Source organism: Clinocottus analis, unplaced genomic scaffold (assembly GCF_023055335.1).
Source record: "Clinocottus analis isolate CAN_PGR_092001 unplaced genomic scaffold, fCliAna1.0.p SCAF_6, whole genome shotgun sequence".
NCBI classification, from domain to species: Eukaryota; Metazoa; Chordata; class Actinopteri; order Perciformes; family Cottidae; genus Clinocottus; species Clinocottus analis.
The window spans coordinates 12,979,202-13,004,809 of record NW_027176218.1 but is presented as its reverse complement, the minus strand read 5'-3'; the positions used below and the strand labels follow the sequence as shown (position 1 = coordinate 13,004,809).

Sequence of the window (25,608 nt, the reverse complement as noted above, 5' to 3'; positions counted from 1 at the left end):
CCCCCTGTGGTAAACAGACTAATAAAGACGAATAGGTTTTTAATAAGTTTCGCGCCCTGTGTATTGCTGATGTCAACAGTGAGTGGTATATACTGCGCGACTCTCTCATTTCCCACTTTCCCCATGGTACATGGAAGGCATCAGAACTCCCATCGTTTAATACATTCCTGCTCCCGGGCCAATCCCGGCAGCAGCGGGGCGGGGTTTTCCTGCCACGACGTCCCAAGTTTTCCAACTTCCATATCCAACAATCCCGTCGTCACTTCGGTACATCATGGCGTAGCAATGTGGATGGACGGGGGCAGTACTGGTCGGCACGGAGAAGTTCAGAAACCAAGAAGCGTTGTAGCGGAATTATTGTAAACAATCAACAAACTAACGGACATTTCGAATTAACCTCGAGCGGGCTTTCGGTAAGTTGATGTTTGGCTGTGATTTATTATTTCTTTTAACATAGGTTTATAAGTTGCTAACGTTTAACTTAGCTAGTCGGAACAATCTGCTGTTGTGGCGTTCACAGACACGTTTTGGTTTGTTCCTACCGTGAGATTACTGGTGTTACCGGGGTCCTGGGACAAGTTGACTGGTTCAGCTGAGCCAGTTCTTTTTCAATCGTATATCTCTTGTTGCATTGAAAAAAAAGGTTGATCGTCAATGTTCTTGTATTTTCATCTAATTCAGCCAACGTTAACTAGGTTTACTGTGACTCCTCAGCCTAACTTTATAGTGATGGGAGTTTAAGCTGGAAGTAACAGTAACGTTTTAATTTACACCAACATATTAAATAACCGCCACAGCGGCGGGGTCTCATCTTCACTGTGACGTCATTACATCCGTGGCTTTCAGAGAACCAGACCATCTAACGGGGTTAAAGGTTTCTGACGTGTGAGAGTCGGTCTCACGTTGCTTTGTGACTTTGCCTCAGCGCCAGACTCTGACAGACGTTGTGGTTAGTTCGTGACTCTCACAGCCTCAGGCCACCTCTCTTTGCACAGACTACACTGATATGATTTATTATGACCCTGAGGTGGTGCTGACTGCAGGCGACATAAACGTACTTTGGTACAGAAAGAATGGAGTTGTACAAGGTGAATTGTCCCAGACTCTACTTTTTTTTAAGCTATGAAATTTGATCAGCTGTTGTAATGCCCTTCAGTTGACTTCTTTAAACCGTTTGGCCTCCTGTCTGAAATGCTTTACAAAACAAACTACATACTAGATAATGCCAAGGTAATTACTCTGCTGTGGAACCTACATACACTTGTCAGTCTAATAATTTTGAGCTTATGTTAGGCCTGGTTTGAGAGGGTTTATGAAGTTGTGTCAAACTTTGTAATTTTACTCTGGTTTTCCTTCAAAATGTTGATTATTGTTTAGTTTTGGGGAACCCACCCCCATGTCACTGCATTTCACCATTCTACAGTGATGCTGGGTAGGCACACACACACACACACACACACACACACACACACACACACACACACACACACACACACACACACACACAACAAAACATCAGATGTGTATGTGAACCTTTAAGCTGTTTTGATGTGCGCAGTGTTTTTTTTTGGGTATCAGGTTTAAGACAAATAATTTCAAGTAGTGCAGCCATAAATAATATGAAAAGAATGTGTGCTGCAGTCCAACATAAATTAATTGCAGCTATGCTCCAATGCATACAACTCTTGAAGATTTTATCACATGGTAGATCTTTATTGCAAAAACAAAATTTTCCACCTTTTGTTCAGTGTGTAAACACTGCATTGCCCATGTACCTACTTGGTTTCTTACTTTTACTTCCAGCTGGTCCAACGAGAGAGAAAAGGCTTCTTCAGATTTGCACCCACCCCGGTTTTTATACAAGCCACGTTGTTTCGATGGTATAAAATTAGTGATGATGTATTCTGCCTGCTCACTCAGGTTGTAAATAGCTGCAGGTTATACGAGAGCAGCGCCCTGCCGCCGGCTGGTGCATCAGCGGACACACGGTCTGCTTACTGCACCACCACTCATGTGCCCTTAAACCTGGAGACAATAACAAAAGCTCTGTCACGACTCACGAGAGGAAATCACAGCAGGCAGTTCGCTCATACTATAACTATTTTAAGCACGTTTTATGGTGTGGCACAACACCCTACATGGTTAGTGCCCAAACACACTTAGATGACGTTTAATGAAAAGCTTTGTTACACTTGAGCCTTTTCTAAGGTTTTTCGGAGCTGAATAGAGCATTCATCAAGCTTTTCTCATGGAAACATTGTGGGAAGGTAAAGACTGAGTCAAGGCCTGCATGACTCAAGACGTGGAAAGTGTCATTGTGTCATGTGGTGATACTTGGATCCATCTCCTTGTGCCCATATATTTTCTTTATATTACCTGGATATACAAAGAACAAGTAAAGCAAACCACTGTATGATATATGCTTGCATTGTAAATTCTTCTCTCTGGGATTTCTTTTACTACTGGAATACTAGCTGTTGGAGCCAGTTGCATGGCCACTGTAAACACGTTCTCCCATCAAAGACAAGCAGCCCTCAGGCTTATATTTAGTTTTTCTATTTTCTGTGTGTGCAAAAGTATTAGTTGACTGGTCATTCAGGACTTTTCCCTTAGGAACATTTCAGCGTTCTGTAGTGTTCTGTGAGGATGGGGTATGGTTCTTCTTGCCTGAAGGGACAAGAGCTCAAGGATATGAAAAGCCATTATTGTGATCCACTCTCCCCCTTGTATTCATTATTCTCTGCATGTCTCAATGAATTATATGGCTGTTTGCACCAAAAGGCAAGATTGCTTTTTTAATGCGTTTTTTCTTCTTTTGGTTTTGAGGCACTGTGTGTCTGAAAAGAGTATGCAGGCAGGTGTTGTTGCAAATGCAGTGTGTACTGTAGCGGGAGCATGGCTTTTTTTTCCTCCTATGTTTTTGTCCTCTCATGCGTCTCAGTCAAAATACCTCACTGTCATGAACAATAGCCCCCTCTGTGTCTTATGTTTGGTGTAAATGGTGCTTCGAGGAGTAGACAGTGAGACTTTGTTTTTGAGACTGATGCTTGCTTGTTGGGATTTTTGAGATGTCCCCTTGGACAGCAAGCTTGAACAGATTAAATGCATGTGCAGATATTTCCTTCATAATGTATCCTAAAATACATTTAAATGATTAGTGGATTGAAAGAAGAAGAAAAAACAGCATCTGCTGTAACTGTCTTTTTATTTTATGGACAAACAATTAATGTATTTATGAAGAAAATAATTTATTGCAGCCTAAAACCCTCTGATCCACTGCTTTTGTTTAGGAAAGAGAAAGTAGTCAAAGTCACCCTGCTGCTTGCGAGACAACCCTCTTTTGTTATGACTGACATACCATGGAGGCATCCCAGGACCTGTGGACACAGTGCTCTTCTGTAAATAGGCTTTCTTTTGGCAGAGATCTTTCTGGAGGCGTATGTCCACTGAACCCAGGATGATGCTGTGTAAGTGCCCAGAGACGGTCTTTACACTTGTTTAGCATATGACACATGGACAGCAGGTTTCTGAGCAGCATGTCTGGTCTTGACCTGATGTGTTTGAAGTCTGTTTGCTAAAAGCCATTAACCTTACCTGCATTTGTTTCTCTGCTGTGAGAAAAGAGCTGACTCAGGTTTTTTAGGGGCATGCCCTGCAGGCCTTCATTCCACTTTGAGTCACAGTAATCCAAACTCTGTCTGTTAAGGACTGACTTTCTGCTTTGCATTTGTTGTTGAACTCTTGTGAGTTTTTAAGCTTTTTCTCATTACCAATGGTGTTGCTGGTTTTGACCTCTGATCAGGAGGTTAAGTTTGAAAAGGGCATGGATGAAGACATTTTGAACTGTGCGAGTGAATGACAGTACTTCCTCTGCACAACTAAGTAAAACAATTTAAAGACCAACATCAAGCTCACGTTGTCCAAAGCAAGACTAACTGAAATTGATACAAAAACCAACCCAAGTTGCGACAGATGTCGTAAAACCCCTCGCCAACTCAACCCATATATTTTGGTCATTCTCCTGCAACTCGCTGGTCTAGAATCTGGAAAACACCATCAGAGGCACTAAATATTGATTTCCAACCCAACGCATCATCCATCTTTGCTATCGCAGATAGAAAACACTTGTAAAAACATAATTGCGACACTTTTTACAACAATGCTTGCATGTAGAATACTGGGTTTAGAGACTAATGCTTCTCCATACGGGATTCAGCTTTGACTTAAAGTTATGCCAGTTACCCCTTTTCCCTCCGGAGGATATTTAATCATATAGACCACAAAAAGCTGTATACATCAGTACATCCGTTGAGATCCATCATTTTTTATGAATAATGTTTATTATTAGGTACTTATTTATTATTTTGTTCTCTTTTTTTTAAATTTTCATTTCAAGAAAAGTAATGGAACTCCGCCGTAAATCAGCTGTGAAGTGTACTTGAAATACATAATGCCAGTATGGAAAAATAATGTTTACATAATAACCTATTCTGTTTTGTAATATGTTCGCATCAGAATTTATCAATGTTTTCACAAATATGTTGTTTTTATTGTGATATTTTTTTTTCTTTTTTCTGCGTAAGTACATCGTTCTCTAACCTAAGAAAAAAAACATTTTAAAATGCTAGCAGAACATTGTTATTGCCTTTTTTAGGAGATAACTGTTATATCCTGTTTTCTGCTCTGCGTTCTGCTTGTGCCATTGGTATAACTGAGACAGTCTGAGAGGAGCATTTTTACCCTCATTCAGAGTTTTACTGTTGAAAACCACTCAGCAGTTTACTAGAGAGCTGACTGGTGGCATGCTGGTTCCTCTCATGTCTTCTCAGTGCGCGCGCGTGGGTGTGTGTGCGCGCGTGGGGATTCTTGTGTTTAAGGGCATGCTAATTTTACACATAATGGAAAATGTGCCCACAGAAATGCTGAAATAACAGTGTTAGGTGTGTGGGTGGTTTCCATAAAGTTTGTAAATGGTGCTATGTCCCAGTGACGGGCACTCCCAGATTGATGATTAAAGGAAGGTGCGTGTGTGCGTTTTTAAGCACGTGTTAATATACAGCAGAGCCTTTTAATTAAATGCACAAAGATAAAGGGTCTGTTGTGCTGCTGGGGCAGATGTCCGAGACTGGGACACTAAAATGTAACTCCGACCCAAACAGAGTGTCTAGTGTCTTATGACAGGGCTTTTATTTGGCCGATATTTTAGGTAAAAGGCTGATTGATTTATCAAAATTTAAAAAAGTGCATTAGTCATCACCTGCTCAGGAAACTAGAACAAATCAGCAGAGCAGATATCATTTTATTTCAGAAGTTTTCATTTCAACTGTTTAGTTGGTTGCTTTTCTGTAATTTTGCTCAGAACACTCAAATCCATCTCACAAACATTGTATTTTAGCAGGTAATGTCCCGTTTAGGCATGGAGGGTTGTTGAGAATGTGCTGCATTCACAGCATAATTCCTGGGTGGGAACCTTTTGTAACCACTTCAACATCACTGTGTTTCTTCCCGAGAGAGCTGACCACTACCAGATATGTCCTGTTTCTGCACAGTTGATATTCAGATCTTGAGCACACATTACAACTGTCATAATGTTTCTTTATTCCATCGACTAACCTGTGATTCATTGCACCACGCTGCTGGGTCAATAATCACAATAATTGGGGATGTTTTGAGTATTTTCTTTCAGTTTAATGTGAGATTCCTTGTTGTCGTTTTGTGTGTTACTGCCTGGTACCATGCAAGTGTTGTATTTTTTTTAAGCTTCTCTACTAAAGAGCTTTTTTTTCATGGTATCATTATTCTTCCAGGTTCATCAGCGACTGAAGATGATGGCTGATGCTAGTGATATGTTGGCAGCTGCCCTGGAGCAGATGGATGGCATTATAGCAGGTATAGTTCTCCTATTGCATCCAGCATCACATACATCACAAGTGATCAGGAAAATCTTAAAATCAATTTGAAAACAAACAGGCAGTCACTTTTAAAAGTGAGCGTTGTGCTCTCATTGTGTCTCAGTGGACCATTTGATTTAAGTTTCCCCATACTTTGTTGTTGCAAGGATCACCAGATGTGGCTCCAGAGGATCAGATGTCAAACAAGCGCCATTATTGGTCATATCCTAATAACATGATTTTTATTATTATCATTATTCATCTCATGTGATGGCAGGCACACTGCCATTTAGTTAAGGAGTTACACAAGGACGTGTTGAAAGTTGTTTTATTTGTATGTACAGTGAATTTCCTCAGAACCTGAGCCTGAGTCCTAGTGTTTGTGCCTTTGTTGTGCTTCTTTACCTCAGGCTCCAAGGCAATGGACTACTCCAACGGGATGTATGACTGCCAGTCACCCACCTCTCCTTTCATGGGCAGCCTGCGGGCGCTTCACCTGTTGGAAGACCTGAGGAGTGTCCTGGAGTTAATGGACACAGAGGAAAGGGAGAGTCTACGCTGCCAGATCCCTGACTCCACAGCTGACAGTCTGGTCGAGTGGCTCCATGGTCACTTGGTAAGATGTAGATTTAGGAAAGACCCATACATGCTACAAGATACTCTAAGATATATATACACAGTGTTTAAAATATTAAACAGATACAAGCATCAGTTGAGATCAATAATATGTTTTCTTGTTATTCTTTTAGTTTAATAACGGGAACTGAAGATCGTAAAATATATTAACATTCATTTTCTTTCTCGCCTCATCACATTTCTGTAGTCTTGGGATCAGATCAGTTTCACTGGCAATGTCGCGTAACTGGTTTATCTAAATGTAGATGATGAAAAAGTTAGACGTAAAGGAAGGAACACTTGCGATGTTTTACTCGGTTTCAGTTGTGCCACCATGGAGGAGGTTTAGTCTGTGATGGAGGGACAGAATGTTCTGCAAACAAACTTTAGCACATCTGGGTTGCTTCTGATTGTGCTCACTCTGTGTTCTGCAATAAAACTCTATGAATGCAAACAAGCATGGGCCAAGAGTCCTGTGTAAAAGTAGACGACAGACTTGTTTGCAAAGCAAAAACATGACTGTTCTCTGAGAATAGACAATGAAATGATGGTGTGTGTGTGTGTAGGGAGGGGGGGGGGGTCAATGTCTCAGCCAGTGTGCTGCAAGAAACAGGTATTTCCTGAGAACCGTAGTAGTGTTTGGCGTTTATCAGACCTGCAGCCCATCGCTCTCCCAGAGTTTTTGTATAACGCAGTAACTCACCCTGTGCACTGCTGTCTGAATGTGAGCCGCCTTCTCAGCCATGTACGGTTTTGTTAGTGCATCTTAACGCAGCCAGTCACACTTTGATCCAAAGCATTTCATCTGAGATCATGATTAGGTGCTGCAACCTCAAAGGTTTTTAAGATCAGCAGAATAAATAACTTGCCTGTGCCGCTTAACCAGGTCTGCACTTTAAAAGGTCAAAGGTCAGTTCTTTTTCTTTGCCTAATCCATATTTTCTACTGTCTGCGTAGTCCAACGGGCACATCTCTCTTAGTGGGGCTGACCACTACCAGGAAAGGCTTTCTCGAATAGAAAGTGATAAGGAGTCACTGGTTCTTCAGGTATCCATCCAACAATTCTTAAATAATCTTACCAGTATCACAAAGACATATTTTAAATGGAAATAAAATCTACTTAAATAAAAAAAAATGACTTCTTGGTTTCTTGCAGGTGAGCGTGCTGACAGACCAGGTGGAGGCTCAGGGAGAGAAGATTCGAGACCTGGACTTGTGTTTGGATGAGCACAGGGACAAACTCAACGCCACCGAGGAGATGCTACAACAGGTGTGTGTGTGTGTGTGTGTGTGTGTGTGTGTGTGTGTGTGTGTGTGTGTGTGTGTGTGTGTGTGTGTGTGTGTGTGTGTGTGTGTGTGTGTGTGTGTGTGTGTGTGTGTGTGTGTGTGTGTGTGTGTGTGTGTGTGTGTGTGCATTTGTGTGTGTGCATTTGTGTGTGTGCATTTGTGTGCGTTTCATCTGTAATATAGCTCATTACCAACAGCCACCCTGTAGGGAAAGCTATCGTCAGTTCACGTGTAGAGCGGACACTTACTTTTTTTATCTTTAAGATCTGAGTTCACAACTTTTGTGTAGACAAAGATCTGCTGTGTTTGATAAATACATATTTACTTGTGTTGGATGCCTTCTCTTTGTGCTTGTTGTCAGCTACTGAAGTAATGCGGTCTAGTTTTCATGTTTAACTTTAGCAAAAAGCACTAAATATTCACTATTATTATTTTAAACATTTACAACAACAAGAATGCCTATACTGTCAATGTTGTTTGTGCTGCATATTGACCACACAGCAACCAACATTCTTTGTAACCTTCCCTCTTTTGTCATTGTAGGAGCTTCGGTGCAGAACTGCACTGGAGAACCAGAAGCTAGAACTGATCTCTGAAGTGTCCAACCTGAAGCTGAAGCTGAATAGCATCCAGAAGGACCGACTTGATTTTGACGATAGCTTCAGGGATAGTGAGGTATGTGAGCTTTTTCTCAGGACAGGAATTCTCTTTGTTTCTGCCTTTGTCCTTTCTCCTTTCTCTCGCTCACCTCAATACACACACACACTTGACCACACACAGCAAACTAGCCCTCATTCATGTGATCTGACACCTGTGTGGGGGAGGAACATCTCCTTTCATTCAGTCAGTCTCAAAACATCTGTGTTTTGAGTAAAAAGAAAAAACTCTGATGAATAATCTTAGAGGAAACATCATCATTCGCTGAACCATCCTTTGAAAATGTGTGGATAACCTTTTTTATTTTATTTTTCCCTAATTTGAATATCTGCCATTCGGTCATAAGCTAGACAAACATTAAGATGTCAATTGGTTGTTTACAAGTTTATAGCGTTTTCTGTTCCCAGAGGAACCATGCAGAATACTTGGAAAGCTTTCAAACACGTGATGTTATTGTTGTAGCAGCGAGGTCGTCTTCACCCCGCTGGAACAAAAAGGCTGCTGTCAATGTTCCGCCTCACAGCACATAAATCACTTCTCATCTGCAAGCAGCTTTCTTTTGTTTTACGGCCGCTGCTTCTTTTGAAGCGTTAACTCGCCAAGGAATTCAGTCCCTTCAAACTTATCTAGAGTTGCCATATACTTCATGGAACTTTGAACTAAAATTGTTGAATTTGAGTACTTCCATAATGAAACTGGAAAATGAAAAGACGATTGAAAATAATGTGTTACTAGTGTATCTTTTCTTTTCTTTCATGCCATAAATCTGCCAGGGACTAGAGATCAAAATTAGCCTTTATGGCTCATGTTAATGTGCATTTTCACTTTTAAGATAAACATATTGTAAGATTATGCTTGCTATTCTACTACAATTATGTGATATGCACTTTTTATTTTCAGGATTTTATTCTGGAAATTAATGAACTGCGGTACAGATTGACAGAGCTGGAGAGTGAAAAACTACAGTATGAAATGAAACTTAAATCCACAAAGGTGAGTTGTCACAAGAAAGTTTTCTCTGTGCATATGAAAAACTCTTCATGGCTTACATCTCATTATTTGCTAGCTGTTTATGAATCCTCCAGCTAAACACACTTTTTCGCAATCAACTTGCATGACTGTCAAAATAATTCAAACTGTGGACAATTCACAGTTTAACCTGACAGAAGGTTGACATGGTATATGTCATGATAGCTTCCTGCTTCTATTAATGTCTCCCAGTATGATTTATTAAATTTATTCATATTTTTTCTGGAGATTTTGGTGGCTGTTTTCAAGACCTTTTTCTTTGAATATAAGGGTGTTGGATTTTCTGTCTGATCTTGGTTGACAAATTGCACCTTTGCAATCAAAGCTTTAAGGTTCCCGCCTGTTGGTCAGCAGTGTCTACTTTTTGTTCTGTAAAAATCTTCGGTTGAATCTCGGTTATTCCGTCTTCTTGACCTCTTTTATCTTTCACGTCTTGCATCTCAATATTCTCTCCTTTCCTTGGCTTGTCTCTCAACTGCTAGTCGCTAATGGCCAAGCTTTCTAGCCTGAAAATCAAAATGGGGCAGATGCAGTTTGAGAAACAGAAGAAGGAGCACAAACTCCAGGCTATGAAGGTTGGCTTTTGTCAGGACAACTGTTTTGCTTGCTGTATGATTATGGTTTTTGACCTCTCCCTTTGGCTCCCCTTCTGTTTTTATTTTTGAGGGTTTGCAGTATTATTTTCAGCAAAATGATGTCACTTTTTGTAAACAGTGAAATCTCTTGATTTACTAAACCATGCAGAACAGTAAAATGTACAAAGTCAGGATTAGTCAAAAAATACCACTTATTTAACTCTACCTCTACAGGGGACCACCTAAAGAAAATATCCACATTTTTCAAACCACAGGCATTCTTTCATTTCTTTTCTGTTTTTAGACTTGGCAGTAATCTATTTCTCTGTCTTTCTTCATCCCTCTTTGCATTCGTTTCTGGTTTTCTGATCATCTTTATTAAAACCTTACAGTTTAATTTTTCTGTCTCTAAGCTTGCTTCCTATTGTGGTCACCTAAACATGTCTTTTTCATTTTATGTAATGGCCTGTATTTGTTATTACCTCAGCCCGCCCAGTCATAAGTGCCCATCCACCCACCTCACACATGTCCCCCTCCAGGGCAGGTGTGTCCTGTGTGTCTGTGCACCACGTCGGCATCTTTGAAACTCTGTGTTGTGGTTTGTTTGTAGTGTGGGGGTGGGGGAGGTTGTGTCTGTGTGTGGAGGAAATACCCTCACTGTTGTCCTCTGTTGGACAGGAGGAGCTAGCCATACTGAGGAGGCAGCTGGAGGGCAAAGACGGAGATATGAGGAGACTACAGGATGAGACAGGCTTCAAAAACGTTGCCTCGAGCAGTTCAGATCCCACAGAGAGAGGTGGGAAACCCAGTCGAATCACAGTCGTTACAGAAGATGTCAGCGTGCATGAATTTTACACTCATGTTCAACCTGGTCATATGATTGAGTTATACTATCTATGTATAGTTGGCAAAGCAGTAGGCTTAGTTTGGCAAGAAGTCAGAATCTGCAGCCAACCAGTTTTTGTTTCATCATTTTTTGTCCTGTTTAGTCTCTCATCCAGATGAAACTCTTAGAAAGAGGCTGAAAGAAAAACGTAAGGGGGGTTTTTATACTTTATTATTGCACTTTATTACTGCACCCCTCTCAACCCCTGTTTGCATGAACGAGCATGAGCCATCTGAACTCAGCTTGTCCATTGTAACCCATTGGAGTGCTAATGCCAGACCACAAAGCATCACATCACCAATCTGTTAAACTTTTGTCAACGTTTGAGGACTTTGAACTGAAGACCAAAGTCATCCAAAAGCTGTGTTTTTAATGCCCAACCTCAAACGGCAACAAGGAATGTCTGCTTTGTGTTTTCAACAGGAATGAGGAATGAACTGTGTTGTTTGTCATAACCATTCAGGCTGCTCACTCATCCTCCTGCCTCATGTTCTTCAACAATAATCACCTCCTGTACCCCTTAATGTCTCTCCTCAAACTCCTCTCAACTTTCCTTTGCTCACACCACAACCAGCGTGTGTCCTGCTAACCTGTCATGTTAAGTTCAATGTTGTTTGAGTTCATTATCATAAGCGCTGCCTTCGCATCTGTGCCATACCCTATCAGTGATCGTTCACATATGTAAAACAATTTCATTTTTCATTTAGTACTGTACTCCTCAACATGACCACACATACAGTTCAATGGTCAAGGCTTAAAAAACAAATCTTCTTCTTTTTTGCGCATATGTGATTTCTTTTTTAAAAAAAATCATCATAACAATGTGAATGGCACAAATTACATGAAATCTGATCCTTTTTTTTTCTTCTTTTTTTTACATTTTTATCCTTTTGCTATTCAACCTCGATCATATCGGAATTCTTGAGACTTTTATGTCACTTGACATCGACATTTGTCACAGTTCTGCTCTGGCACTTGTCACTTTGTGAATGCAAACGTGGAAGACATGACATGTCTTGCAGCGAGAAGTCCTGACAGATCTGGCTCAGACTCCACATCTACACCCTACATATAGAAGTGGCAGCCATTGCTCCAAAACAAGCTATAGTTTATAATTTGACTCTCTATCCCCTCACCATCTTTCTCATTATCATCTGCTCAAAAATGTCTTGTCTTGCACTTAACTTATCAGCTTATAAATGAAACATCAGCCTCCATGTTCAATTCCGTACAGCAGCGTTCTGCAAGTTACTGTTCATTTGCACATGCAGGTCAGTTTAGAGTTTAGGACGGTAACCTGTTCACACTGCTATCTGATTTAAAACATAGCTGTGCAATACATCCAAATTTAGAGAAGTGTGTGTGTGTGTGTGTGTGTGTGTGTGTGTGTGTGTGTGTGTGTGTGTGTGTGTGTGTGTGTGTGTGTGTGTGTGTGTGTGTGTTCTGAAAAGCAAAAATGTTCTACCAAGGTGAAAAATCTGCTCACTCAAGGATTTGATTCATTCATTTAGAAAACTCTGTAAAAACAAAGAATCTGGCTATGATGTTACTGGAAAGACGGTCAGCAATGTTGCGGCCTGTATGGTCTGATTGTACCCTGTGTGTTCAGGTTCACTATCCATATCCTCTTTGTCCCCTCCTCAAACTTCACACTGTCAACTCTACAGTTCTTTGTCTTGAATAATTTTCTATCCTCACTAGATGTGGAAGTGCAGAGAATGAAAAAGGCAGTTGAGTCGTTGATGGCAGCCAATGAAGAGAAGGTACGTTTGAGAAGTTGTGATTCGCTTTGTGCCAAATTGAGTGATTCAACTCTCCTGGAACATTTGCCTCACTGTGCTTTTTAATTGTCTTTGACTTTAAGGATCGAAAGATTGATGAACTAAAGCAATCGCTACTGCGGTATAAGAAAGTTCAAGAGATGGTGATGTCAGTGCAAGGGAAGAAAGGTGAGATATCTGTAAATGAGCGACGTAAATAGTGTACTCAAAGGCTATAATGCTATGTTGTTTATTTTGCATCGTTTAGCCCATTAACTGCCTTTTATGGATACTTAACAGTACTGCAGGGTATTTTTCACAGCATATCATATTTTTTATTTGGATATCCAATCTAGGTGGTCACTGGATGTATTTCAGTACGATATGATAGAAATCATCTTGCACAGACTTTAGCGAGAGATAATCCAAGACAGGAAACATCTGGTTAGCCTTATTTTTCTCAAGTCTATTTGGTCGAGTGCTTTGAAAACTGCTCCAGTTGGTGTGTTGAAGGACACTTTAACATTTGAAATTTGAAACGGCAGCCAAACGGCAACCTTTATTTTCATAAATCTATTTGTCTGCTTTTTTTCCTATGGGTGCATTTGTATTGCCCTGAGCTTGCTGTTTGATGATACACTGGTTTAATCATCTTTCTGCGAAACATTTCATCTGGAGATAATAAACACAGTTAGACTCCTCATCAGATAGGCTTTTTTTGAGTTTTGAGGTTTGATCAATGCTAAATAAAACTGCTGATTCTGATGTTGTACATGTTTTCATCTGCATCTTAATCAATGTCTACTCCAGAGAAAAGCAAAGATGGCGAGCACATCGAGAGTCATGGTGATGAATCCATTGCATTCTTCTCAACCATCCCTGTGTTAGCGGAGTCAGAAAAGTATCAAGTTACAGATGTTGAACAACTAAAAAGGAGGAGCCCAGATGAGGTTTGTGTGCCATAATGTGTGTGACACAAATGCTAGCATCTAAAAACCCATCCTAACAGTCGCTAATATCACAAGAAGTCATTGTTGATGAAGAGATGCAAGATGCTAAACTTTGTACTAGAAACCCAAGATTGTTATCTTTCTAATGTATTGTTAAGGTTGATAGTGACTCTTGTAATGTAGGTTTTTCCATTTGTTCCCTCGAGCAACTTCAAATATCATCAAACTCTAAAATGCTCAATAAAAACCCTAATAGCTCACATAGATTTCGCACTTGCGAAATGAGTGTTGACAGGTTTGACATCATTAAATGAATAACATCAGCTGTCAGTTCTCTAAGCATGTGTGGAGACGAGTAGGCTGCTGTAGTCCCATGGCCGCAGAAGAATATGCAAGTTAATTTGTAAGACTTTGATTTTTAAAAGTGTATATTTCTGTTGTCTTTCCTCACTCTGATCTGTGTGTAGTTGGAGATCCTCAATGGACTGAATGAAGAGTCTTCACCCACACCGAGCCCTCTAGGTCCAGAAGGAGTATCGGAGTCGGCTCCAACAGATGTTGAAAGGTTAAAAATAAGAGACTTGTACCCTCTTTCACATGTATTTATTAACTGCAGTTCAAGTTTCTATCATTGATGGTTTGACTGATAAATATGACCTGAAGGCTTTTCAGTATAGTCGGTGACAATTACTGACTCATATTCATTTGATTTGGGGCGAGTAACATGCACATGTGGTGTCGTGCAATGAATACAAAGGTATCCATGCATCAGTGTCAGGCAGAGTAGTGTGCACTTGCATGACAAGTAATCACAGCCCTTAAGGCAGAGGTTCGCCCATTGTTCTGCTCTGCACACAATTATTTACTTCCTAGATAAGATTTTAACAGAATTAGACCTAAGATTGTAAATATTTGAAAACGTATTGCTGCTGCTTCTAATGGGCAAATCTACCACACTGCCATGAGTGAAATGTATATTTTTATGGTTTGGCATTTCAGCAGCCAAGATGCTACAAAGACTGGCAGCCAGGACCAGCTGGATAGGAGCAATAATCAGAAGGTAAACATTACTAATCTTGAACCAAACAAAGTCCTTCGTTTGTGGCATTACTTCCAAGGAAGTTGTTGATTTATAACAAATACAAGTAGCCTTCACCTTCTTCAAAATGTATCTTTGTTACATGTCTTACTCATCCTCTCCCTTCTCTTTGCCTCATACTGTTTGTTCTTTTAGTCTTTAATATGCACCGTAACGTGTGAGACTATTCTACATGTTGTGTGCAGTCCACTTACTTACTTCTGTTTCTTTACAGTAAATGTTCCATCAGTACTTGAAGGGCAGTATTTATGAAATGTTTTTTTTTTGTCCTCTGCAAGAATGCTAGTGAAGAGACAAGGGAAAAGCCGCCCATGAGTCCCTCATCCACCTTGCCTGCCACCACAGACGATGACAGCTTTGGCTCGAGAAAGGCTCGTTCATCCTTTGGAAAGGGCTTCTTTAAGATCCGTGGGGGCAAGAAGACAACCAGTACCCCGAACCTCGGTAAGCCCAAAGCACATAATACAGCAGACAAGTTCCAAAGATGACTCGCCCTGTATTTGATGTCTTTTTGACGTTTAAGATAACGGGCATGCAACATCGAGTGACTGTGATTTTCTTCCACCATGAACAACTTTTTATTTTCCCAAGCCACACCCATGGAACGTAGTGTATGGACCAAGACCATAATTTGCAGCCCACACAAACTGTGGTCCCTATTTAACTCTGGAAGTCTGTTTCTGTGCTGATGGAAGCCCTTCCTCCTTCATGTGTTTTTTATGTGTCCTTTACACATGTATGTCTGTTTGTGTTTGTTCCACCGCTACAATCCGGTTCTCATTTCGATCATAATGTTTTCCCTTTGTCTTGTTCTTTTTCTGTTGGGTCGTGTGTTATGTGTGCTTTGTAACACATGAAGACCGCAGCCGGAGTGCAAGTGCGCCTATGCTAGGTACAGTATAGACCACAGGTCGTTGAAGGGTTGAAGACGACAAAGGACACACTAAATATATCCTATATTGCTATAACTCATCCATCCAACTGACCTATTTGTATCATCCTGGCTCAGTGCTTCAACAGCCACACCCTGCTCACTACCCATTGTTGCACAAATGCCCAACACAGAGAGAGAATGTGTTCATTTGCCTGTGTGCCTGCATGTATTTGTTTACACTCTTTTTTTCTCTTTTTTTTTTGCGGCAAACCTTTTCCCAAACACTTATCTGTTTCAAGATCCAAATTATCAGATCAAATGATTTATTTGGATCTTGAAGGCCTCCAATAAAACAATCTAAAACAAAACTAATGAGCCACTTTTTAATCTTATAAATGAAGACTTTTTTATTCCAGACTTATTCAGACATCAGGTGTGTCTGATGCATGCATACTAGAGAGGGTACTGCTTTTGATGCCCACCACCATAACCTCTCTTTCGGTCTAGGTCTAGGAGACATCATGTGTCTGTCTGAGTTTTCCAGGTCTCTACACTGACCCTGTGCAGCAGCTCCATCTCCCTCATGGATTCTCATGATGCTGATTATTTTCTGTGGGCATTTGTTTGTACAGCTGAAACCGAGCAACGGGGCACTGACCATCTGGATCTGGCCGGGCTGCCACAGAGGTCGGCTAACAGCGACAGCACCAACACGTTGTCCACGACCCCAGAGAGCAGGAAGAAGTCCAAAGGAATAAAGAAATTCTTTGGGAAGTGAGTAGAAAATAACATATATGATCTTTAACTCTTAATTTTAAGAATAACTATTTTATTAAGTAATAAAAATAACTTTTTGGAATGCATTTAGAATAATGCCTATAGATGTGTCTATACTACGTATATATAACACTTTCAGATTCAGTTGGAAACATAAGAAATATGCAGATAATTCTGTCTCAAAGGCCATAATTTGATCTTTGAGGATGTAACATTGAATGCTGTATCTTTTAAGGCTAAAAAGGAGTCAGTCTACCACATTTAACCTGGATGACAACCTCCCAGAAGGTGATTTCAAGAGAGGTGGAGTGCGAGCCACAGCAGGACCCAGATTGGGTTGGTCTCGTGACCTCAAAACGGCAAACAAGTAAGTCTGTGCATTCAGCCTGAATGATGAGACACAGTGTGGTTTGCTTGTTCAAACTGCTGGAATCCAGAAACCAGCAGATGATTTTTGTTTGGTAACAAAATGCATATACTACGCAGTACGCACACAATTTAGACTTGTATGCATTTCTTTGTTTCCTTTTTTGACCACTACATGGGCATGCCTTTTTTTAAAGTTTTGACTTTCTATTTTTCTTTTCTTCATTTACCAGTGATGTTGATGCTCCTTTTGCACGCTGGTCAAAGGATCAGGTGTGCGACTGGCTGCAGGGTCAGGGTCTCGGCCTTTATGTGAACATGGCTCGTGTATGGATCTCCTCTGGACAGACGCTGCTGCAGGCCTCACAGCATGACCTGGAGAGGGTGAGATGAAGCAGAAGAGTTTAATAAGTTTAGCAAAGCATTCTTGTTGTTGAACTTGCTACAGAACAAAGTCCCTCAGATGATGTCTGTGTAATCTTTACTTGCCTTCTTGTGGATGTTCAGGAGCTTGGCATCAAACATCCGCTGCACAGGAAGAAGCTGCAGCTGGCTCTGCAGGCCCTCGGCTCAGAGGAGGAGGATAATAAGGGAAAGCTGGACTACAACTGGGTAACGAGTGAGTACCAGCGAGTTACCAATGATCTCCTCGTCAGAGGAACTTTGAAACCATTTTTGGGCTATTTTTCTTCTTTTTTTCTTCTCAACAAATTTTACGTCAAATTATATTTGACTGCTTGACTTCTTCCTTACGACATTTTGCTCTTTCTGTTCACTGTCAGGATGGCTGGATGACATTGGTTTGCCTCAGTATAAGACCCAATTTGATGAGGGGAGGGTGGATGGTCGCATGCTGCACTACATGACAGTGGTGAGTGTCTCTGCACAGACTTAGTAGAAGGTCTGATATCTTGCATTAGGGTTACTGCATTCAGAGTCGGATGAGCTCCACTGGGGACAGCCTGGTGTCTCCCTCCCTCTTTGGGACAAAGTCACACCACAGTGTAAACCTCTGTTCAAATAAATTGTGATTATTCAGAGATTTCTGGAAATGTTAATTCTACTGCACAAGTTCATAACGTGGTTTTAAAATGTTTAACCTGAACTTTGCTTTCATTGTTTTAATTTTACACTAAGTCATTAATGTCTGTCTTTGTTCCTCAGGATGACCTGCTCTCTCTGAAAGTGGGAAGTGTCCTGCATCACCTCAGTATCAAGAGAGCTATCCAAGTGCTCCGACTCAACAACTATGAGCCCAACTGCTTGCGTCGTAGGCCGTCTGACGAGGTGCATTCACTTAGTTTAATATCACATGAGTAATAAGCAGCCTGTTCTGTATTGCATAGCTGTGTGATCATACGCCAGCTCTATTTAATTTTTTTTCTTCTTTTTTTTCTCCCTTTTCCGCAGAACAACATTTCTCCAGCAGAGATTTCCCAATGGACCAACCATAGGGTTATGGAGTGGCTGCGATCTGCAGACCTTGCTGAATATGCTCCCAACCTGAGAGGCAGCGGCGTGCACGGAGGCCTGATGGTGAGAGGGTCTGGTGTTCAGCCTTCCTGAGGAACAGAGATTCTCTTCTGAAAATATCCACTCCTAATAATTTCCTCTCTCTCCAGGTTCTGGAGCCACGGTTCAACGTGGAGACCATGGCTTTACTGCTGAACATCCCCCCCAACAAGACTTTGCTACGCCGTCACCTCGCCACACATTTCCACCTGCTCATTGGCTCAGAGGCCCAGCAGCTCAAACAGGAGTGTCTAGAAAACCCAGACTACACTCTGTTAACTGCCACCACTAAGGTCAAGGTAATGCAAGACTGCTTTCGAAACAGTACTGCTGGAACTTTTCTTCCAGTGGTTTTCACAGGTTACCTTGTAATATCCATCAAAATCCCAATTTTCGATTTTACATAATGATTTAAGATTTTTGACATGACAAGAAACATCTTATGAATGGTAAATTCAAATAGAAATACAAAAGACTACCTAAAGACCTTACTGGCTCTTTAAACTGTATACTTCCTTAAACTCTAAACCTAACAAGACAGCGTCTGTTCAGTGGATGTTCAATCTGTTTTGATGGTACAACAGAACTTTGTTCTCTCAGCTTGTATTGCAAACTAGCAAGGTTTTCAACAACAAAAATGGCTTCCCAAAATATGAGTGCAGAAGATGTTATGGTGGATACATTTCACAGTGGTACAGTCAGTATATTCAGTCATTGAGCCAGGTTATGCAGCTAATGAAAAGCATGTGAGAGTGAGCTGTGCCAGAGCATATGATGGCAAGACCCCTCCAATCCACTTTGGTACATCTAAGCACTGCCGGCAACATAGCACCATAAGGAGGGATTTATTGTTTCAATTAAATACATTTACAATCAACACCGGTTGGACATGCATACAAAAGGTGACACATTTTCTCTTTGAATTTAAAAAGTTTGTTTTTATTAAACTGCAATTGGGTATTCACAAAAACCTGGTAACTTAGTTATTGAAAGGTTTAAGATTTGAATTGTCTAAAAGGAGTGTAGCTTTACAAAACATATGTACTTTTTCTGTCTTCTCTCTCCTCGCTCATACCAGCCAAGAAAACTGTCATTTGGTAACTTTGGCAGTCTGAGGAGGAAAAAGCAGGAGGAGACAGAGGAGTACGTGTGTCCAATGGATGTGGAGATGCCAAAGGGACGAAGCTTTCAGAAAGGCTTCGAGCTCCAAATCTACGAGGATGACCTTGACAGGCTAGAACAGGTGAGCTGGTTCTTCAAAGGGACTGTAAACAATGATGTAACTAATTGCACGTACAGTATATCTGAAATATATGTCAAAGACATGTATTTTGTGCATTAGATGGAGAGAAAAAAAACCTCCAAATTTTAATCCGGTTTGCTCTTCTGTCTTTTTTTTATTGTGTGTAAATTGTCATCAATGTTGCTTAAAAAGTGTTTTCCACACCCAGGAGATATTTCTCAGTAGTCTACACAACTTAACTTTCCATACTCTATTGGGCGTTTCAGTTAATTGACTTTGAAAGCTGCTTCTTGTTTCACAGATGGAGGACTCTGAGGGAACTGTGAGACAGATCGGAGCTTTCTCTGAGGGTATTCAAAACCTGACGGTAAGTATTGAACAGTGACCAGGTCACATGGCACACTGTAGTCATTGATAATATTGTTTCACATGCATATATATATATTTATTTATTGTGCCTTTTATCAGAGCATGCTGAAAGATGATGAATTCTTTCAAGAGGCTTCAAACTCACCAAACCTCAGTGTAACAGACGAGGACTCCAACGCGTGAGACCTGGTCGTGCTGTGAATGAAGCTCTGTGCCGATCCTCTCCACTCGCACACAGACTCGTCTCAACAAACCCCAACAACGCCCCCACATTTTTCTTTGTGTTACATTCAAAGATGAGCCAAAAGTATTACAGCATTTCTTCTTTTATTTTTTATTTTTTTTTAACGATGGTGTTGTGATAGCCTACAGTCCAGTAGCCACTATCACTCCTGAACTTTGTCGTCTGAGGACAGCTAGGGAACATTTAGGGCAACACCACTGCTTGCCCGCCAGCTGGTTTCTGGAGATATTTTGTACTTGTTGTGTACAGGCACATTTCTATTTATGATAGAAGCAAGTGTCAACCAGCGGAAGAAATATGCCAATATAGATTTTAATATATGTCTTTAAAATTTCTTTTTGACTGTAGGAATATTGAAAAAATAAGTGATATTTGCTGAGAAGATTTTCCCATTTTTAGAAGTTGGTGTAAAATAATAACTCCGAAACAGCTGCTATGTTTTCTAAAGAACTAAACCCTGCTAATTACATGGGAATTGTCATATATTTTATACTACACTGAACATTTTTCAGGTTTTCACTCAACAGTAATATTCTACATGTATTTGCACCAATGCATATCATACAACGCCTAAAGAATACCATTGCATGGTATTTGAATGAAACACATTTACAGTATATACGTTCTTGTTTATTAATTTTTTACTATAAAATGTTTTGTAACTGAACCTGTATTTTTGGAAAAGTGTTGTTGCAAATTCAGATTTGTAATCTAACATGTCAGATGTATTCAAAATAATAATGTTATAATGTTCTGTTTTTTTTTTTTTTTAATCGTTTATTCATTTCTTAGATCAATAAAGTTATTTAAATCAGTTTGTATTTTTGTTAACAATAGCGGTCCAGCTGCAAAGAATCGCTGGTTGGTGTTTGTCTCACAGAAATCGTTGAGCGGAAGTAGAAATATTCTGATTATCAAACTGTTACACAATATTTAAGTTAAACTATTATCAATCATTTCTAAATGATGCACCTGTAGCCAAGAAATAGCAATGACTGGAATAATCCTGTCCTTCTTGAAAACATTTTTAACCTCAAAGTTGTCTCTTTTTTTTGCATGTTTTTTTCACAAATATAACTTCATTTGTTTTTGTCTGATATAGCAATCTGGTTTACTTACAAGGGTTTTCAATTCTATTTATTTTATTATTTGAAAAAGCATGGATGGAATTTCTTTCAAAAAGTTATTTCAATAGAAATCCAGCAAGGACCATTTTGTTACATTTTTTGGGGGGCATGACAGATAAAAGTTTGAGAACTACTGCCATAGAGGGGCAGCATCAGGCCCTGCTGGCTTCCAGTTTACTGCATTGTTTTATGTGTTTAATAAGAGCCTGAATTAAAGTTGTGAATGCTCTCCCTCCCTGCATTTGAACTCCAGAGAAACCGATTCATTGACGCAGATTGATGTCAAAACCGTGCTTTCTATGTGCCAGCCGTGTAAGAAACCTGTGTAAAAACAGAAGATCATTCACTTTATCTTGTTAAAGATGTGTTCATTGCAGCACCAGCTGCAGCCTACATTTGTAGTCTATGAACACGTTTGGCAGAAGTGCATCAAATCAACGAGAGAGCGCCCTCTGGCGGCTAGAAAGTCAAAACCTTTGCATCAGAGCGCGTTGGTTCAGATTGGCCCATGCGCATTTATTGGACACGGTACAACCCCGCGGGATATGAGGAGCGGCTTGAGACGAGAGGATTAATGAAACAGACCAGAGAGCGCTCTGCAGTCTGAGCTCAAGGACCGCAAGGAGCATCATGGCTGCAAGGTGTGTTGTTGTTTTGAACAATTATTAATTCAATTCATTTCATCGCTATAGTCCAGTTTAATTTCTTAAGTTATTTTATGTCTGAAATAACAATATGTGTTCTTTTTTATAGCCAATAGACTACATTTGATTAGCTAAATGTTCCTTTATTTTCGCTCTGATGTATTCATAGGAAATGCATATTAATAATAATAATAATAATAATACAATTTAAACCTGTGGTTCAGGTTTTGTGGACTTCTCGCCCTTCTGGCTGTGTGTCTCAGTGGACTGGACGCATCGAGGTACAGGGGCCAAACAGAACATTCTCATGAGTTACTATCTTAATTGAGTTTGCTGGTATTTGTCAGTTGTTGTGTCACTTTTGTGTCACAGGCCAGCTGTGAACCAGGAGCTGTCCACTATTTTCAATGAGCTGTGGACGTTGGATGTGAATCGCCTGACGCCAGAGACCGACTACACGATCTCTGTTCAGGTACGAAGCGCATTCTTACTCTGACAACACTAAGCTCCTCTGCTGACAGATGTTTTCTGTGTTTCAACTGTACAGGGCAGAGCCGGTTTTGTGAGCCCAGGCAGCCATGTTGCGCAGGATCGGGCTGCACAGCCTCTGTTCTCTAACGTTAACGAGAGCATACTCATGAACACAACCACCTTCTCCCGTGAGTGTCTCAACGCTATGTTCTCTTTCTGGGCATAAAAACTCAGCTCCTTTGCAGACTTTATTGTGTTGAATTGAACTTCTTTCCCTGCAGTGTTGATAAAACTCCTGGACAACTATGAGCGGTCCACAGGCGTGGCTGAACGAGTCACAACAGAGGAGCTGGCAGAGATTAATCTCTTCCTGGATGCTGTCTTAGAGACAGAAGTCATGAAGGTATATTTTGCATGTTACGACCAGTTGCATCTACCCAGCCACATGTTTTGACAATTCTTTTGCTAGTTTCTATTGCACAACACCTTATTCCTTGCATCTTTTTTGTTTGTTTGTGTGGATGTCTTCTCGGAGTAGCACATAATGTATATAATACATTCTCTGTAGTTTTGTTCCCCACTGACTCTTTCCAGTGTGTTGCTCCCCCACATTTTGTGGCGTTGAGCCATAGTTCAGCAGTGAACACATTACTTCAGCATGTGAGAGAGAGGAAAAACATCTGTGTGCAGCTGTGGAATGCTGTTTGGCCTCGGCTGGGCTCCCCAATGAGGATCGGTTGTGAAAAACATGCTGTACTTGTTAGATGGGCCTGAAGGCTGTAGATGACATCAGGACTTAACTTTTTTTTGCAGAGGACAATAACATATTTTAGTATTAATCAAAAAATAAAAATCATCTCACAACAACAATGTTTGTCACATACACAATCATGGACAGTACAGTGTGCATTGGAGTACTTAGTAAGTAGTAACTAGGAAGTTTAGAGTCTGTGTATAAAGCAGGTCTAACCTAAGAGAGAGAGAGAAAAAAAATATATATATATATATATATATATATATATATATATATATATATATATATATATATATATATATATATATATATATATACACACACACACACACACAGTATATTGTGTACAAATATTTTAAAGAGAACATTTAAAAAAAGATAATGGACAGACAGTAAATATACAAATATTGAATTAGAGTGATAATAGCTCTGGTGCTGTATATACCAGTAGTAGAGTAGTATTGTGTCTAAATACTGTTAAATAGACTCTGAAGTATTTCCTCAGTGAGTGTCAGTTCGTCTGTTTCTTGTTCATTAAAAAACAATTTCAACAAATACTAAAGTTCACTACATTTTTAAATCCTGTGACTTTTGAAGAGCGAAGTTAAAAAGTGTATTATAAGGTTAGAAATATTTAAATATAAAAATATGTCTAAATATGGATTATGTTTTTGCCCGTGCCTGCTTGTTCTCTGCATTGGGTCAGCTTAATGGAGCTGCACGTCATAATTGTGATTTGTCCACAGAGGGCTCATCGGTACCTGGTGAGCAAAGGTCAGTCCAGCTCTGACCTGAGGCGCTTCAAGAGTCAGCTGTTTTTGATCTGGTTCCACCTCTACCACCGGAAGAGAAACACAGGGTGAGAGGCCCAAACAGCAGCAGATAATCCAGTGTGTTTGCTGAGTTCATCAGATAATCTGTGTGTGTGTGTACAGGAAGCAATCAAGAGATTTACTCTGATTGTGTAAAAAGTTATGTAATCGTTTCTAAGTAATTTTTGTTTTGTTTTTTGTTGTTGTTGGTATCTCTAATCTAAAACATTCGCCAGCCTGGACTCCAGTGGATTCGAGCATGTGTTTGTTGGGGAGACAAAATCTGGATCTGAAATCATTGGTTTCCACAACTGGATCCAGTTCTACCTGCAAGAAAAAAACAGTCACTTGGACTACAAAGGATACAAGGCCAGGGACCATGACTTAGTGAGTATACCAGTTCATCATCCAAAGAGAGGCCTTTCTTTCTGTCGCAACATAACCGGCTAAATAATTCTTTATCCTACGAAATTAACGTTTGTGTGCTTCTGCCCTCAGCCCGATCAAGACGACCACGTCCTGAACCTCCAGTTCAGCTGGCACGGTTTGGTGAAGCCCGTTGGCAGCGCCTTCATCGGGACAAGCCCTGAGTTTGAGATGGCGATCTTCACCATCGTTTTCCTCATCAACACAGAGAGGAGCACCACGGTGCTGGTCAACATCGACCAGTGTCGGCTGGAGCTGGTGGTCATCCGACAAGGACGCTCCCTCGGGACGGCGTACCCAAAACTGCTCAGCAGCAACAGCAGACATGTTCGGCCACAGCACTCACACTGATGTGGAATATCTTACACAAAGTCATACTCGCATTATAATGTTCATGCCCAATAAGCTTACGCAGAAATGAACTGTGGTTGAGTAGAGACGCCACAGACCTTCCTCGTATAGGACATAGATATGTATAAACATCTGTAATTTTGTATCAAGATCACTGTAAACTTGATTACTTTGTCATACATTTCAATAAAAGTAACTGATGGTTTTTGAAAGTCAACTAGTTTTAATGAATTTAGTTGTTTAGCAAGTATGTGGATGAAACACTTGGATGCTTTTCTTCTGTCAAAGCGCCAATAGCATGATGAAGTACTCTAAATTATATTATTGTAAATAATTGGTTTACAGTATTATTATATACCAACAAATTATACATTTTTAAGGAGGTATTGGGAGAAAGAGTGACATTATTGACGTATTATCATTTGAGCAAAATTTTAATGCTGCAGTTATGTGTACAATTTTAAAAAAGCGACCATTTCTTTGTTATACTGCAATTCTAATGAATACTTTTGACAGCGAGGTCTGTGGATTAGTCAGAGAGAGCTGCTTTGTCTTTTGAGGTTTGTCACAAGTCTTCATAAACAAATCGCAACACAAGTGGCAAGTCCTCGCTCGCTGGCAACTAATTTTATATTTTACTTTTATTGGATCAAATTAACCAGTAACATTAAATGTAAGAGGAAATAAACGTCATTAATTACATCTGTATTAATAACCTAGTTAATTATCAAAGACACCAATTTAACTAAATGTATGGTTTACACACATATACTGCCATCTACTGGTAGAAAGGGAAAACCCTTCACTCTACAGGCTCTGCTCTGGGTTTACTCAGGAAACAGCACATTAAGATGGAAAAAATAAATATGATGCTAACAGCAACAACTCT

General features: G+C 40.2%; 2 protein-coding genes across 8 annotated transcripts; both read left to right on the top strand.

Annotated features, from left to right (window-relative positions):
• Positions 1 to 180: 180 nt before the first annotated feature.
• Positions 181 to 20,948, top strand: ppfibp1b (PPFIA binding protein 1b). Of its 7 annotated transcripts, XM_068602554.1 has the most exons (28): positions 181 to 413; positions 5,808 to 5,889; positions 6,302 to 6,507; positions 7,464 to 7,553; positions 7,663 to 7,776; positions 8,337 to 8,468; positions 9,351 to 9,443; positions 9,962 to 10,054; positions 10,733 to 10,850; positions 11,044 to 11,088; positions 12,642 to 12,703; positions 12,805 to 12,889; positions 13,511 to 13,650; positions 14,118 to 14,215; positions 14,650 to 14,710; positions 15,028 to 15,193; positions 15,609 to 15,641; positions 16,256 to 16,397; positions 16,636 to 16,767; positions 17,000 to 17,150; positions 17,274 to 17,385; positions 17,549 to 17,637; positions 17,931 to 18,053; positions 18,177 to 18,302; positions 18,389 to 18,577; positions 19,357 to 19,521; positions 19,823 to 19,888; positions 19,990 to 20,948. In XM_068602554.1, the coding sequence occupies exons 2-28, from the start codon at positions 5,826 to 5,828 to the stop codon at positions 20,071 to 20,073; spliced, it is 2,979 nt and encodes a 992-aa protein (XP_068458655.1). In that variant the 5' UTR covers positions 181 to 413; positions 5,808 to 5,825; the 3' UTR covers positions 20,074 to 20,948. The 7 variants fall into 7 exon arrangements, with proteins under 7 accessions (XP_068458655.1, XP_068458659.1, XP_068458658.1 ...); XM_068602558.1 differs by lacking the exon at positions 9,962 to 10,054; XM_068602557.1 differs by lacking the exon at positions 11,044 to 11,088.
• An 858-nt stretch (positions 20,949 to 21,806) lies between these two features.
• Positions 21,807 to 24,931, top strand: endouc (endonuclease, polyU-specific C). The gene is made up of 8 exons (XM_068602562.1): positions 21,807 to 21,902; positions 22,130 to 22,186; positions 22,278 to 22,377; positions 22,453 to 22,564; positions 22,658 to 22,779; positions 23,877 to 23,989; positions 24,179 to 24,329; positions 24,441 to 24,931. Exons 1-8 carry the CDS (start codon positions 21,892 to 21,894, stop codon positions 24,717 to 24,719), a joined length of 945 nt encoding a protein of 314 aa, XP_068458663.1. The 5' UTR covers positions 21,807 to 21,891; the 3' UTR covers positions 24,720 to 24,931.
• The last annotated feature ends 677 nt before the right edge of the window (positions 24,932 to 25,608 follow it).

Bases quoted from the DNA above. Each gene is read 5' to 3' on its own strand.
- endouc (XM_068602562.1), top strand. The intron at 22,187-22,277 runs GTACAGGGGCCA...TTTGTGTCACAG, and splicing joins AGTGGACTGGACGCATCGAG to GCCAGCTGTGAACCAGGAGC. The intron at 22,780-23,876 runs GTATATTTTGCA...ATTTGTCCACAG, and splicing joins TAGAGACAGAAGTCATGAAG to AGGGCTCATCGGTACCTGGT.
- ppfibp1b (XM_068602554.1), top strand. From the start codon at position 5,826: ATGATGGCTGATGCTAGTGATATGTTGGCAGCTGCCCTGGAGCAGATG. The intron at 11,089-12,641 runs GTAAGGGGGGTT...TATCCTCACTAG, and splicing joins AAAGAGGCTGAAAGAAAAAC to ATGTGGAAGTGCAGAGAATG. The intron at 17,386-17,548 runs GTGAGTACCAGC...GTTCACTGTCAG, and splicing joins GGACTACAACTGGGTAACGA to GATGGCTGGATGACATTGGT.